This window comes from Hyaena hyaena, unplaced genomic scaffold (assembly GCF_003009895.1).
Source record: "Hyaena hyaena isolate Hyena2069 unplaced genomic scaffold, ASM300989v1 scaffold_59, whole genome shotgun sequence".
Lineage (NCBI taxonomy): Eukaryota > Metazoa > Chordata > Mammalia > Carnivora > Hyaenidae > Hyaena > Hyaena hyaena.
In genome coordinates, this window is record NW_024080691.1 from 1,565,163 (window position 1) to 1,582,091 (window position 16,929).

The window sequence follows — 16,929 nt, forward strand, 5'->3', positions numbered from 1 at the left end:
CCCAGCCAGGACATTGGTCTTCCTTGAGATTAACTGCCTGCTAGTTCCTCCTTCAGAGCCTCTGCATACAAATTTTCTGTGACTATATCTGCTCATCTTGCAGGTCTTAGATTAGACAACACCTCCTTCTGGAAGCCTCCCTAACCCATTCTCTCCAGAGTGTGTTCCATTTCTCTCCAAAACATACTCTGATGGGTGATTTTCCCATGTGCTTTTTAAGATGTGTCATAGTGGTAATTATCTCTTCTATGTTTGTCTTTCCTCTAAATTCCAAAAGTGACCTTGTTTTTCTTATGTTACCACTATAATACCTAGTATAATGTTACCTAGTATAATGTTTTGGCACACAATGGGCACCCATTAACTATGACTAAAAGGATGAATGCATGGCTTCAGACACTTAAAAGTTATATGTACTGGCCGTCTTAGAGCAGTCCCACAGGGCTATCTGATCACTTTACCAAATGGAAAGACAGCAGCAGGAGGGAGAGCAAGGCCCATTGCCTATAACTCCAACTAATGTTGGAGGCTCCCCCAGCATTTACTGCCAATAGAATCACTAGCACCTGGTCCAGCACTTAGTAAGAGCCACATAAATGTTAGATAGATCAATATTAATATAAATGCAAAATGAAACTAAATAATCCCTGAAATGAAAGCTGAGTAACATAGTTTTCGATGCCAGTACACATTATTCTTGTAGCTTTCCATGTTTCTTTGCACAGGCACCATGCTGCAGGAGTTTCATCTCAGCAATGTCTATTAGGCAGAATTTTAATCAGTTCAAGTTGCCACAACCATGGATTGGGTGGCTTATAAACACCAGAAATTATTTCTCATAGTTCTAGATACTAGATGTCTGAGATCCAGGGGGGGTTCTGGGGTGAACCCTCTTCCATGTTGCAGACTGCCATTGTACCCTCCCATGGCATTGTACCCCTCCCCCCCATGGCAGAGAGAAAGAAAAAGCAAGCTCTTTTATGATTCTTAAGGGCACTAATCCACTCTCATGACCACACCCAATCCTAATTACCTCCCAGAGGCCCCGTGTTCCATGGTAAGGTTTCAACATATGAATTCTGTGGGGTCACAAACATTCAGTTCATAGCGGGCAGGAATTAGTCTTTAATTTACACAAGAATTCTGTTTATAAGAAACAAGATTTAAACATTGCCTATAGCCACAGCAAGTAAATGGCAGAACTGGGAAGTTTCGCAGGTCTGACTGACACTCCATTGTCCTGTTGCCTGGCACGTAGTAGTTGTTCAATAGACTCTGAATGAATGAGTGGATGACTTACACTAGGCATAAGAAAAATGCTAAAACATTAGCACTAAATGATTGTGCTATTGGAATAAATGCTACTAATATTCACACAAACTATAAATACTAAATGTATAGACGTTAATATTCTGGCTATCATTAGTTCCATATTCTTTTCCTAAATTCCTAAACTGCTCACAAGAACTGGGACATTTCCTACAGACACATCATTCAACTAAGCAAAACTGCTGAACAGAACTCTTCCTCAGGAAGTCAGGATACAGCCCAGCATTTGGCTTGTCAGCACTTTCTGAATAGTCACTGAACAGAGAATACTACAGAGAGTTATTTAAAAGAAAAATGTGTACAGGAAGAATGAAAGTGGGGGTGACCCTATATGACCCACAATGTTTCACAATAAGAGCAGTTCATAATCTGATCTGAGGGCTTTTTAATCCAGAATTCATTAATCCGCATAAGGGCCTGTGAGAGGGTTCCTACCCTTTTCAGTGAATCTCTGTTATCATTGATTGTAAGATGTACTCTGCATGTCCCAAGAAAGGAGAAATGCTGTCAATTAAATTATGCGATGGCACTGATGGTAAGATACAGTACATCCTAACTGTAGAGAGATGGAAATGAAAAAAAGTGCATCTTGAAATTGATAAAATATAACAATCCCATTTTACAGATAAGGTAACTGAAAGATACCTGAAGAGGCGAAGTGATGTTTCCCAAGGTGACACAGTGAGAGTCCTGAATTCAGTTCAGTTCTCTTTAGCCTTGTACTGTGAGCACCTCCTGCCGCATGCTCTGTCCTACCCTCAGGAACTGACAAGTCTAGAAGGGAAAACAGATCCACAGCAAACCAAGTAAAATTTGGCTGCTAGGTGCAAGTACAAGACCTTGTACAAGGTAGCAACCTGGCACAGAGAAGAAATAGGTTCATCCTGTCTCTGGATAGGCTCAGAGAGGAGTTGCAGAGAAAGGAGTTTCATGCAATGGACTGAAATTTACAGAATGCTTGTTTCTTTCTATCTAGTCAGTGCTTTGACTTTTTAAACAATATCAAGAGAAATTCTTGCCTGAAAAATTCCCCTTGCATGGTTTGAGCTGTGGTAGAGCATCTGAGAGAAGGAAGGTGTTCCATGGCCCTGCTCATATGCCAGCTTCCAAAGAGAGGCAAGAAGCAGGAAATACTGAGGGAAGAAGTAGAGTCCCCACCATGTGAGCTGACTGTTGTTAGAGATGAGGTTCCCAGAGGAGAATGCCTGAAGGACATGCCTGCTCTGTTGGGTGGGGTAGGTAGGTGTGCTACTGCCTCTCAGCTAGTAGATCTGGGAGAACTGTCCATTCATTGACTGCTTTCTGAGCACCTGATGGGGGCTCCTTCTCTGTGATCCTGTAGCTCCCCATACTAATTCATATGACAGCATATATTGCACTGACTTTTGGGACCTTTGCAGTGACTTTTCCCTCTTCCTACAACACTATCCTCAGATATCTTCATGACTAACTCAGTCACCTCCTTCAAGCCTTGCCTCACCTGTTATTTAGTGAGTCCTACCTTGATCACCCCCACACAAAAAATGCAACCTTTACAACTACCGCAGCTCTACCCTGTCTAAAAATCCTGATACCCCTTACTCTGCTCTATTTTTTAACTTTTTCCATAGCAAGTATCAACTCCTATTATGTTGTGTGGTTATTTCCATGTCCTGTCATGAAAATATAAGTTCCATGAAGGCAGAATTTTCATCTGTTTTCATTCACCAATAGACCCCAAGCTCCTAGAATCATCATTGGTACATGCTTGATAAATATTTGCTGAATGAAGCCCAACATTAAGCTCCATAAGAACAGGAAGAAAGCCTCTTGTCATTGATGAGTCCTCAGCAAATAACACAGTGATTGGCACATAGAAGACACTCTGTAAATGATAGTGCATTAAATGACTGTTATCTCCTATCTATAAGTGGAGGTTAAATTATATCCTGAACTCAGTGTTTTTGCCTGGATGAGAATGAACCCATCTTCTATTTTATGTGTCCTCATTCAAAAAGTGATATTGAGACCATTTATGGACATAGATGAGATTTTGAGGTGACTTTTTACCTAATTCCAGTTCTTCCTTTCCCTCAATCAAGGCCTATTGTTCCCACCAGTTTTCTGAAAACTAGTAGACAAAAAGCAAGCTCAGCATTGAGGAAGCTGAAGTAGTTGTCCAACTGTCTGGTTTTGTGATATGTGAATTTTGTTACCAACCCTGATACACTACCACTAAGGATTTGGAGTAGTCATGCCAAATGTGCTTGGATGTCTTTCTCCTCTTTTCCATATGCTCATGAGAGAAATGAACTTTCTCCAATATCTCTTCTAAGCCAGGCAATGAGCCAATTGATCTCACTTGTCAGTCAGTAAATACTTAAAGTGTTATTGGAAAGCATAGGTAGGCTTGCTTTGTTTATGCTCTAGTGAACAACACTAGGAAAAAAGTGGTGGAATTTACAGGAAAGGAATTTAAACTTTAGACTCAGTTAACAAATACGGAGCACCTACTAGATTCTAAAATATCTTATATGTGTAATTCTCATAAGGACTCTGTTGGACAGGGATATTGTCCCTCCTTCTGCATCTTTGGAGACCCAAGGGATGGGTGTGAAAAGCACACAGCTAGTTAAATGGCAGAGCTACTGTTTGAACATGGGACTATCTGATGTCCATGTCTTGTGTCTTTACATGAGTTTTCTATAGAAAAATATAAGTGTTGAAATGATAATTGCATATCAGTAATAATGAAATTCTATATCAAGATAATTCTTTTTCTCCCATAGCAAGCTTCCTAATTTGGGGCAATAAGACCCTAAGAAGTAAATGCCAAAGCTTGATAGACATTTTTAGCTTGGATCAGGAACAAAAGGCTGAAGTCAGGACTATGTCAGCCTTTCCCTAGTATCTTGATTAATATATCTTGATTTCCTGATAAACAAAGCCAGAACATAAAAGCTTTCAGAACTGTCATAAAGCCTGGGCTATTCATCCTTTCCCATGTTCCCTTTCCCATATTTTAATTTCCGAGTAGCTGGATGATGGGATTTGAGGGAAAAGACAATCGGTTTTAAGATGATAAATTTTTCCAGTCTCATTCAACCCTGAAATCTGAAGTACCATCCACCATGGTTTGTGGAGCCCTGCCTTTGGGCAGGTTCAGATTTGCCTCTGCTTCCCTCAGATGAGGTCCTGTCAGTTGGGACTGCCATGTAAACCAACCTGACAGATTGCTAGGACACCCTGAGAGGGAAATCAGGCTGGAGTGGGCCCCATCCCTGGAGACTCTAATGATGACTTGTCTGAAATGATCAACACACTAGCCTCCGGACACGGGAGTCTGATTACACTGTATCCCTATGGGATGGAGAGCACCGATGACTCAGGAGAGACTAAGAGAGAGTTGTTGCCCCTGGAAGAAGTAATGCTTCTTCCCTGATTATCATCAAAATGCCACAGCTGTGGAGACCTCAGGATGTAAGGACCTCTCACTGGTGTCCAATTAATTCCATCTTCAGTCATGACAGTGACTGCCTGACCCCTTGGATACAGTAGAAATTGACAGTTTCCCAATATTCTCCCAACATAGAAGGAAAAAGTCTGGCATGATAAGAAGAGCATTTTGTTAGTTTATTTATTTATTTATTTATTTTGGGGAGGAAGAGCAAAGAGAAAGGGAGAGAGAGAGAATCCCAAGAAGGCCCCATGCTGTCAGCACAGAGCCCAGTGCAGCTCCATCTCACCAACAGTGAGTTCATGACCTGAGGCAAAATCAACAGTTGGAAACTTAACCAACTGAGCCACTCAGGACCCCTAGAAGAGTATCTTTACAGAAGACAAACCTGCCTTAAAAAGTCGTTAATGATCAAACGGCATAACTCATCTGATACCACAGTGCATTTTTACCCTTCTATAAAAGGGAACAATGCCCACACTTTAAGGAGTATCTATGAATCATGGATAGTAAATACCTAGAGCAGTGCCTGGCACATTGTAAGGCTTACTATGTGCTCAGTAATCACTTAAAGACAGCATCTTGGTCAATGCTCTCTTGGCAAGGACTGACAGAAGCTAATGTGTTATCCACTAAGACTGTTCCATTGGTGGATTCAGCCACCCTTTCACTATGGACAATTCATTATTGAAATGGATGGGAAATTAAGTGGCCACATTAGACTTCAATCAGTCTGGACATGATGACTGATCCACAGGGGTATGTATGTTATGGTTCCTCAAGGAGACATGAAAAGTAGTCTGTAGAGAGCTATGTGTTTCCTTCTTCCCTGAGATGAACGTGTTCTGACTTGGGAGACAGGAACATTGCACAGATCTTCATCGTCCTAAGAAAGACAGGGAAGCCAATGCCAGATGCTGCACAGGCTTTCCTTACCTATTGTTTCCAATTGTCCATGCCTTCTAGGAACGAATGTAAACGACTGAATTCCAGGAATTGCCCTGTGAGTAGAGTACGTGACAAATTTAATAACAAAAAATAACTTTTATTGGACATCTGCTTTGCGGTAGACCCTGGGGATAGGATGAATGTGAACCTTCCCATCCCACCCCCACATATACAAATTAGAATTTGTAAAGATTAAAAATCGCAATACATGGTGATATAAGAGCATATAAGAGAGGCATTTAACCCCCAGCCAGGGTGAAGAGAGGGGTAAAGAAGTTCTGGGACTGGTGAAAGAAATGGCACAGAGCAGAGTGATTTTCACAAAGCAAACAATCCTCAGAGACACACATTACTATCAGCCACATGGAAAGGTTTTTTTTTTTTTTAATGTTAATTTAATTATTTTGAGAGAGGGGGAGGTCACATGAGGCAGGGAGGGGCAGAGAGAGGGAGAGAGAGAAGGTAAAACAGATTCCCATTCAAGACTAGACATTGTAGATTTCCCAAGAGAGATGCAAGCAGAGTGCTTTACAACCTCAGAGAAGGAAAAGGCTCCACTTCTGTGCCTCAGTTTCCTTATTTGCACATAAGAACAATAATAATAATCTCATAGGGTTTTTGTGAGGATTGGATAAAGTATAAGTGTTAAGAAATCAACACCCAGGGGCGCCTGGGTGGCTCAGTCGGTTGAGCGTCTGACTTTGGCTCAGGTCATGATCTCATGGTTCGTGGGTGGGAGCCCTGTGTTGGGCTCTGTGCTGACAGCTAGCTCAGAGCCTGGAGCCTGTTTCAGATTCTGTGTCTCCCTCTCTCTCTCTGATCCTCCCCTGCTCATTCTCTCTCTCTCTCTCTCTTTCTCTCTCTCTCTCTCTTTCTCTCTCTCTCAGAGATAAAAACATTTAAAAAAAATTTTTAAAAAGAAATCAAAGCCTTATGTTTTTTATCTACAAAGTAGGAATAAGCATACTTATAAGCTATTTGCATGGATTCAGTAAGATGAAGTTATGTAAAACAAAGGTACTTTGCACATGGCTAGGCAAGAATAGACATTTAATAAGCTGTTATTATAGTTGCTGAATAGTTGTTTTTATTCCAAAGAATCTTTGACAGGATCATCAAACTGGTAGCCTTTGCCTTCTACCTGCCTTCTATTAAATCATCTTCTTTCTTGTCCTCTGTTATTACTTTTTTACTGCTGCTATGGCAAATTACCTTCCTCTATCTTCAAATCTAGGAATGGCAATCATATACCTTTCATGTCACAGCTCTCTGACCTATTCTTCTACCTTCTTCTCTACTTTTAAGGACTCATGTGATTGGATTGGCCCCACCCAGATAATCAAGGATACTCTCCCCATATTAAGACCTTTAACTTTGATCACATCTGCAAATCCCTCTTGCCACATTAGGTAACATATTCACAGGCTCTGGAGATCAAGGTGTGGATATCCTTGTAAAGAAGGGGTTAGGGAACGATTTTCCCTACCATGTCTTCAATAACCATGAGACACATCAAGTAGTTTTTCCAGTTCTTTTTTTTTTAATATTTTTATTTTATTTCTAAGATAGAGACAGAGTGAACAGGGGAGGGTCAGAGAGATAGGGAGACACAGACTCTGAAACAGGCTCCAGGCTCTGAGCTGGCAGTCAGCACAGAGCCCGACGCGGGGCTCGAACCCACGAACCACAAGATCATGACCTAAGCGAAAGTCGGATGCTTAACCAACTAAGCCACCCAGGCGCCCCAGTTTTTCCAGTTCTTAACTGGCACAGTCCTGGGGTTCTCTTCACCCTTGTGATTCTCTGCTATACCAGCCTTAAAGTGGGCCAGCCAAAATTCAATCCTCTGACCAACACAGAGAACATGTGTGCTATTACGGTCCATGATTATTAAATATTACTGCAGTCTAAGCCCAATAAAGAATGTGAGTGGTTTTGGTTGGAGAGGATTCCTTGAAAAAATAACACATGGGTCAGTGTAGCAAGTCCACAAGCCTTGGAGGCAGACAGTTTTCTTGAAGGGTTGGGAGAGTTTGGTTTTGGGGGGAGGAGGTTTGGTTTTGGGTTTTGGATTTTTCAGCTGGTAATTAGGCTTTAGTTCCAGGCTTTGAAATATGACAACTTGCTTTTAATAACATAAATGATGGAAGCAGACAGGTCTTGAACTCAGTCCTGCCCTATCTTGATAGCTGGTATCACTGGGCTTATTGCCTAAGTTAACCAAGCCTATATTTCCTCATCTGCAATACGAGGCTAATCCATGTTTTGTGGGGCTGTTGTGAGAATTAAATGTACAGTCAGTAAACTATTCATGCCTCTCCCCTCATATCTAGTCCATGGTATCATTATAAATGCAATCACCAAATCATGAAATCTCTGGAGATGAGGTCTAAGGACAACATTCCTTATCAGAAATTCTAAGCTGAATTCTACAGTCAGGAGATGGGCTTTTGATTCAGACACATCTATCTATATTTGAATCCTGGTTCTGCTACTTATTAGCTTTTTTTCATTTCAGCTCTTTGGATCTCATTTCCTTTGTGAGATTAAAAAAAAGGCTTACGTGGCAAGATTGTTGTCAGAAATAATAACAAAGTGGAGCACATTCTATGTGTGTGTTGGGCATTTCTCATATGTCACCCTGTAGTGGTATCTTCATAAAAATCTTTTGAGTTAATTCCATCATTCTCTGCATTTCATAGTTGATGGAATGGTCATCTATGGTGAAGAGATCATCTAGGAAGTTAAGTAACCTGCCTCAAATTCACAAGTAGGAATGGCAGAGTTGGGACATAACCTAGGTCTCTTCTCTCTCCAAAGCTTAGCATATAACCCAGATGCTGCCTTGCCTGGCCAGTACATTGGATGAAATGATAAACATAAAGTCTTTCGTATATTGTGGGCCACTTAATAAGCACAAGTTCCATCAGTTCCTCAGGTATTTCGGTCATGTGGCACAGCCATTAGAATGAGCAGCTCTTCACTCTCTTTTTTAGGCTTCCCTGGTTGGCAAAGGGCCACCACATGGTGAAATGCAGGAGGGGCAGAAGGGATGGGAGAGCCATTGCATTACTCCTGTCTAATTCTACTTGTCTAATGGACTTGTTAAAAGCACCCTGGGTGGAAAGTGTGAGTCTTAATGGCATTTTATAAAAGTTGCTGTGATGAATTAGCCCATAAAGCAAATTAAAAACAGCTTATCACTTTTTAAATTAGGTGATGGGGCACTGTAACATTTTTCCCAGACATGAAGATCCATTAATATCCAAAGGAGCCAGAAGCTGCTGAAATGTATCAGCTGCTTGTTTTCAGGGACCTGATAAGTCTGAAATTCATGTCATCCTAGAGCAGCAGATCGTCCAAGATAAACAGAACCCTGGAAGAACGTGTTGTGAGCCCCTTCGGGGAGGACACCTATGGCTGAAGGCAGGAGTGGGAAGCCTTCCCTCAGGGATTCTTGGGAATTAGAATAGAGCACAGTAGATTGAATGGTTGACCCAGTCCCCACCAGAATAGTCTCTGGTACCCTCCCTTACACATGAGGACACAGGCTTGAAAGAAGTAGGACTTTCAAACTTCATCTGAAACATTTTCTTTCTTTCTTTTTTTTAATAGTTTCTTTTTTTAATTTTTTTAATGTTTTTTTTTTTTTTTTTGAGAGAGAGAGAGCAAGGGAGGGAAGGCAGAGAAAGAGAGGGAGAAACAGAATCCAAAACAGCCTCCAGGCTCTGAGCTAGCTGTCAGTACACAGCCTGGTGCAGGGCTTGAACCCATGAACCGCGAGATCATGACCTGAGCCAAAGTCGGAGCCTTAACCGACTGCACCACCCAGGCGGCCCTGAAACACGTTCACAGACTGATAGTGAGGGTCTACTTTGTGCCCAGTGCTATACTGGACTCTGAGAATAGAGAGATATTTTAAATGTCTTTGTACACAGTCCGGAAGACAGCTACTGAGGGCCACAGTCTCAACAGATTCCTTGATTCAAGGCCAGCACAGTTTTCAGAAAAACAATTAGAATAGTAATGGTAGCTATTATTTTTTGAGCACTCACTAGTGTCAGGCTGGTTGTGTAATACTTTCCATATATTAATTTATTTAATCTTCACCACAGCCCTTTGGGTAAGTGGTGTTATTATATGCCAGTTTTACAGTTAAGAAAACTTGGAGCCAAGTAACTTGCTTAAAAAGAAAGTTGCAAACCCAGGCAGTCTGACCCTAGAGCCTGCCTTCCTGGCTACCACCTACCAGCTTTCCTAATGGCTTGATATCCAGAAAGAGCTTGGAGCTAAACCAGAGGTTCAAAGATCCTTAGGATAAGAAAAAAATACTGGGACAGGGACACCTGTCAGTTGACATCAGGCTTAGGCTCAGGTCATTATATTGTGATTTGTGAGTTTGAGCCCCAAATGGCTTGCTGCTTTCGGCGCAGAGCCCTCTCTGGATCCTCTGTCCCCATCTCACTGCCCTTCCCTTGCTTGCGCTCTCTCAAAAGTAAATAAAATATTTAAAATTTAAGAAAGAAAAAATAATGGGACAAGAAGTGAGCAGTAAGGGAGTTTGGGGACTTGGGGGCGGGGGTGGGAGAGGGTGTGGAGCCCTGGAGAGTTCCTGGTGCTGCTAAATTGTGAGCATGACCAGAGGATAACAAGCTGGGAAACTGAGCCTCACAATGAAATGTCCACGAATGTGGATTTTGGAGCCAGACAGACCATATTATAAATGCAGTCTCCACCGCATGTGTATGTGTGACCTGGGGCAGGTGCCCTAAGGTCCTGAGCTTCCTACCGTAATCTGTAAAATGAGGATACTAATTTTTACTTTCAGGTTGTTATGATGGCAAATAAGACAATGGATACAAAGTGCCAGGGCACCTAATATGAGCATAAAGAGTGGTAGCCATCATGGTTATTACCCTGCCACCTTGTCACCGCCTCTCAAATTGTGGGGGAGGGGGTCTGTGGAGAACAAGGTGAAGAGCATTGTACTAGGTCTCCGGATCAGGAGACCTAAGCCACAGCCTAAAGTTGCTAACCCTAAGTTGTGTATGCTGAGGTTAGTCTATCCCTCATCTATAAAATGGGGGTAGTGCTGTATCCATCATACATTCTTTGTCAGGATGGATTGAGTCACAAATGAGGTCATATACATGAAAATGATTTGCAATCTATAGAGTGTTGGGGACCCTCAAGACAATTCCCGGGGTCAATGATTCACTAAGAGGGCTTACAAGACTCAGCATAGACATACTCAGGACTATGATTTATTACAGAAAAGGACACAAAGCAAAATCAGCAAGGGGAAAGGAGCTTGGGACAAAATCCAGAGGAAACTGGGCGCAAGCTTCCAAGAGCCTTCTCCCAGTGGAGTCACATGGGACATACCTAATTCCTCCAGCAACAAATTGTGACAGCAGGTATAAATGTCATCTACCAAGGAAGCTCATTAAAGACTCAGGGTTCAGGGGTTTTGTTGCTGTTGTTGTAGCTGTTGTTTATTTTTATTATCTTTTTTTATGTTTGCTTATTTTTGAGAGAGAGAGAGAGAGAGAGTGTGTGTGTGTGTGTGTGCGTGCAAGTGTATGTGAGCGAGAAGTCGGGGAGAGGAGCAGAGAGAGAGAGGGAGACAGGATCCAGATCCTAAGTGTGCTGTTAGCTGACATCAGAAAGTCCACTTCAGGGCTCAAAGTCATAAACCGTGAGATCTTGACCTGAGCTGAGGTCAGAAGCTTAACTGACTGAGCCACCCAGGTGCCCCTCACCATCCAGGGTTTATACTGGGGACTAGTCATATAGTCACCTTCGGCCTGGCACATACCACAATTCCAGACTCACAGAAGGAAAACAAATATTCAGCTTAAATGTTGTTTATACAAGCAGTTTAGGCATGGTGGGGCATTCTTAATAGGAAATATTAATTACCCAAATGTCAGCCTCGAGCTGCCCTTGTAGGGAGGTCTTTTTAAGGATAGTAATCTCAAGCTTGCTATGTTATGTACAGAAAGAATTTTTATGAATATCCACTCAAAGGGAAAAGGGGAGGTAATACTAACAGTTCAAACTTGATGATTGTCACTATGTGCCAGGCATTGTTGGGCATGCTCGATTTTACATGTATTACCTTATGAGACATTTCATCCGTGCAACAATTTCATGACGGGGGTACTGCTACCATTGCTGTTGTCACCATAACTGTTGTGTATGAGGAATCTGAAGCCTAAGAAAGGTTAAGGAGCTAATGCAGAAAACCAGCTATATTACTGGTAAGAAGCAGTAGAATCAGGAAATGACTCTAACAGTGTGACCCCTGAGTCTATTCTTGACCACTATGCTACACGCTGCTACAGTGCACCCACCGTGAGCTGGCTGCCTCGTATGTCTTACTAATGCTCATAGCAGCTCTGTCTGAAAGTAGTTATTGGACTAATTTTGCATTACAAAAACCTGTGGCTCATGAGTGTTAATTAATTTATGTCACCCAGCCAGAGAAGTGACAGCGTCACAAGTGGGCCTCTGCCCTCTCTCAACCCCCTTTCGCCTGGGTATAGCTTTGCCGAAGTCTTCGGTGGGGAAGATGCAGATGGTCAAGGTGGCAATGAGTCATCTGGCAGCTTAGATTGAGAAACTCTCCTCCTGTTTCATTTACTTGGAAACAGGGTTCATGGAAGAAGGAGCTGTGTTGCAAGTAACTCAGATTTTCCTACCGTATTTGAGAATTCTACATGCTGTCTTCAGCTCTTTTGGGTTGCCATGATAGCAGATGTGACATTTCTTTCATGAGGAGAAGGGGAGGGAGGAGAAGAAGATAGAAAAAGAACCATACTTGATCCTCAGTGATTTTAGAAAAATCTGTTCCCCAGCTCTATCTAAGTTTGCTTGCATAGTGGTTACACTCTAAGGAAATTCTCAGAATGGAATCAAAGGGGAATAAACAGGAGTTGGCAAAATCTGCTTCTCCTGAGAAATCGTATACTGTATGTGTGAGGTGGTGGTTTGTGAGTGTGGGAGGGGGTATGGGAGGAGGCAGGCAATATGACTCGAGAGAGGGGCGCCTGGGTGGCTCAGTCAGTTGGGCATCTGACTTTGGCTCAGGTCATAATCTCACAGTTCGTGGGCTCAGGCCCCACATCGGGTTCTGTGCTGACAGCTAGCTCAGAGCCTGGAGTCTGCTTCAGATTCTGTATCTCCCTCTCTCTCTCTGACCCTCCCCTGCTCACGCTGTCTCTCTCTCTCTCTCAGAAATAAATAAAACATTAAAAATTAAAAAAAAAAAAAAGAAAAGACTCAAGACAAATTGTCAGCTACTTAAAGCAACACCTAGCTACTGAGGTCTTGGTGATCATTTCAATTCTGTTTGCAATTCCCTTGGCCCACCAATCTATACATATAAGAGTGTTCAGTTCAGCAAAGGGAATGTGTTCTTTACTGAGGGAAATATGGTATATAAAGCAAGAATTACAATTCAGAATTGATGAGTGTTGTGCTGAGATAGGCTCAGCCTTCTCTGGAAGCAAAAAGATTTGTCTTATCCATATAATTTTGATCTATCTGTATATACACACGTAAACATAGGTAATTATATTTTTTATAATTGCATTTTGAGTGCTTATTCACGGCATTTTATTAACCTCTGCAACCATTCAATTTGTTTTATTTTTTATTTAAACTTTTGTGGTTTTAATTTGCAGATTCTTTTTTAAAAATGTTAATTCCAGTGCAATGAACATACAGGTTATATTAGTTTCAGGTGTATAATATAGGAACTGCAACCATTCCACTTCAGTAATGGTCCAATAGTCCAGTGAGTGGAAGGATCCCAGTCCCCTATGTGTGGACACTTAAGTTGTTACCATCTTTCCCTATTACAAGGAAAAGAGTTCTACGGACTTATACATACATCTAAGAGGATTGCTCATAGCACAAAATGCTTCATTCAGAAAGTTGCCCATGTTTGTCTTCATTATTTCCTTCTTTTTAGTGACTTTTAAATTTCAATGGTAGTAGGAGAGAAAACATCTCAGGTGCTAAACTGCCTTTGCCACATCTCTCATCACCCTTGCCACATATGATGGTCTCTAAGAAAGGAAGCAATACCCCAGCTTTAGGAGTTTGTAAGCTGTCCCTCCAGCCTCCAGGGAGGAGCAGGTACCAATGTTGATTGGTGATCACAGCAGTGGGAATGTGCAGTGGGACTGCAATCCTGGGAGTCAGACCTCGGAGCTGGTATTAAATGGATGATGGATCCTCAGGGCAAGACTGGGTAATCAAAATGATGAATCCAAAATCAGTGCTCCAGAGGTTCCTAACACTGTTCTCTCTTGTCATTTCTACAGAGCCATGTTTGACTATGACAAGAGCAAGGACAGTGGGCTGCCAAGTCAAGGACTTAGTTTTAAGTATGGAGATATTCTCCATGTTATCAACGCCTCAGATGATGAGTGGTGGCAAGCCAGGAGAGTCACTCTGGAGGGGGACAGTGAAGAGATGGGGGTCATCCCCAGCAAACGGAGGTAAGAATTGCCTTTTCTATTTCAGATTTTTTTTGCTCTTCAGCTATCCAGGGAGTGGAAATGAGGGAAGATGAAGATATGGCAAACTGTTCACAGAATAACGATTTGAGTGGGATAGTCCGTCTGTGGGGAAGTTGTCAGTGGTGACAGGTGACATGAATTACATATTCTCATTCTTCTCATATTAGGGCTTTACCAAAGCCTCTGATAAGACATAAAGGAAGAAAGGGATCTACTTACACACCTCCCTAAAACATTTACCAGCAACCACATGTTCTAGACTATCTTATCAGCGTGTATGCTGCCTTAAACACTCAGAGGTGTTATTCCAGAGGTTCAGATTTACGAGATAACTTTACAGAAAGGTCACGTGAAAGCCACGTAAGGTATGATTTACTAAGCAAAGGTTCTAGCTATGTATTACCTTCAAATACTGATGGGGGAAAAACTAAAACCCTTCATGCAAAATTCAGATGCTTGGAATATGAGCTGTGGAACATCTAGGTGAGATCTAAGACAGGGTTTATAACTCTTTTTGCCTGTTTTCCTTACTCCTTTTCCCCACCCACCCCACAACTCCCATGTTCACTCATATTCAGTTCTATATGTCAAGAGCACCATGCTCTTTCTCTTCCAAGCCTTTCTTCAACTACACAGTTCCAAAGTATATTCCCTCCTTTCAAAAGCGTAGTTGAAGAAAGGCTTAGTATACTTTGGAACAGCCACCCCTCTCATCTGTTCCAGTAGCCAGTCATCACCCCCAGAGAGAAACTTTCCCTCCCAGGAGCATCCTTTTGGCACCAACATATTGTCCATGAAACAAATTTGTCTGTACCCTAGTAAAGAAACACAGCTATGAAATTAAAGTTAGGAATTATGTTTATTCAAGGAAGTCACCAACTTTTCTCAAGCTGCAGGTTTCTCAGGGGACTTTTCTTCTCATATCCAAACACTTCAAATATCTCTGTAAAAAGTCTTTAAGGAAGCTGAGCATGCCAGTGCTGCCACACACAAAGCAAACCAGTGATGGGGCTCGCTCAAACCATGGTAGGAAGATGCCTGTTATACCCAAGAATAACTCTGTGGGGCATTTGCACCCCAGAGAAGACTGGACCCTCACCCTTCTCTGCCTGTGGCCACACAGCCTGGGGAGGATCATGGAGAGACTGCAGACTGTTGCACCACTGCTAACTCATGCTTAGTGGGGAAGAGGCACAAAGAAGTCGATGAAATTCCAGAGAACCTCCCCATCCTCCTACCAGAAGACAGTTCTCTGGGTCTCTTTCAACCTCTGGGCTGCAGAATAGTTGCCTGGCATTGCTTTGAGAGGACATTCTGAGTTTTCACTGTGGCTTGTAGTGTTTTCTCAAAAGTTATATATCCAAAGCATGGATTCTCAGCACTAGTTTATATTGTTTCTCCATTTCCATTTACTTAAAAAAAAAAAAAAAGTCAAGGCAACATGCATTTTTGTTTGCTTTGATTTAATCCATCAGAGCTGTCTGAGAAGCTGCTCTGTGGAAGAAAGAGCTCTCTTCTTGAATATGGCCCAAAGGACAGAAGTGGAGTGTCGAGGAAGGAAAGCTATGTGGCAACACATTTCAGCTCATTAAAAAAAATTATTTTACTAATCAGAGCTGTGTGGAGATGGTATGGATTAACTGGAGGATAGTTAACTAGAACAATAGTTTTCATAACAAGAGAGAGTTACAAAAACTTAGATGTGGGACGCCTGGGTGGCTCAGCATGATCTCATGGCTGGTGAGTTTGAGTTCCTCGCCTTGTGGGCTAATAGCTCCCAGCCTAGAGCCTGCTTTGGATATTCTACCTTCCTCCTTCTCTGCCCTTCCCCCACTCACAGTGTCTCTCTCTCTCTCTCTCTCTCTCTCTCTCTCTCTCAAAAATAAATAAACATTAAAAACATTTTAATGAAAACAAAATTTAGATGCGCCTGCTCCCTCCCTTTCTGACCCTCCCCTTTGCGTGTGCCTTTGCGCAAGCGCACACACAGACACATGCACACATGCGCGCGCGCGCGCGCACACATACACACACACACACACACACACACTAATTCAGTCCATCTGCAGTGGGTCCTGGAAATCTGTATTTGTTTGTAAATCCCCCCAGGTGATTCTGATAATAGAAGATCTGGCATCAGGAAATATAATAAAAAGGATTCAAGGTTTGGATAGTGTTGAACTATAAGATTTCTCAGGCCCTTTCCAACTCAGAGGTTCTGTGATGCTAACCAGTCTTGTCATAGCCCTTCATTTGTTCAATTACACATCATTTTCCCTCCAAGGAACATTCTCAGTGCTATTTCTCTTGAGGTAATTTTCCACCTGCTGGTGGTCATTCTTAAGATGGCTCTCTCACCTAGTTTGGACAAAAATCATCTCAACAACCATAATACAGCTAGCCTGAAAAAGAAGTTTGTCTAGGGACTCTAATGTTAATATTTATTAGCATTCTATCTCATGAATGTTACAGTAGGTTCCCCCTCTATGTGTGTGTACATGTATGTGCATGTGTGTGTACATGCGTGTGCTTATGGCTATAAGTGAGTTTCTGTCAACTTTTCTCCTTATGATTTTAAATCTTGTAAAAAAATGTTATCATTACTGTTTTATATGTTTATAATAGTAACACATTTCATCATATAAAAATGGGAAATTTTCGAGAAGTATGAAAAAGAAATAAAAA

The 16,929-nt window shown here is 41.9% G+C and overlaps 1 protein-coding gene across 10 annotated transcripts in view; it reads left to right on the forward strand.

Annotated features, from left to right (window-relative positions):
- The window catches only part of DLG2 (discs large MAGUK scaffold protein 2), a 1,380,463-nt gene that overhangs the window by 1,294,532 nt on the left and 69,002 nt on the right, over nucleotides 1-16,929 (forward strand). For all 10 annotated transcript variants that reach the window (XM_039231798.1, XM_039231799.1, XM_039231801.1 and 7 more), the window contains one exon: nucleotides 14,047-14,223. In XM_039231798.1, the coding sequence (XP_039087729.1) occupies nucleotides 14,047-14,223 (177 nt within the window). The remainder of the gene's footprint in view (nucleotides 1-14,046; nucleotides 14,224-16,929) is intronic.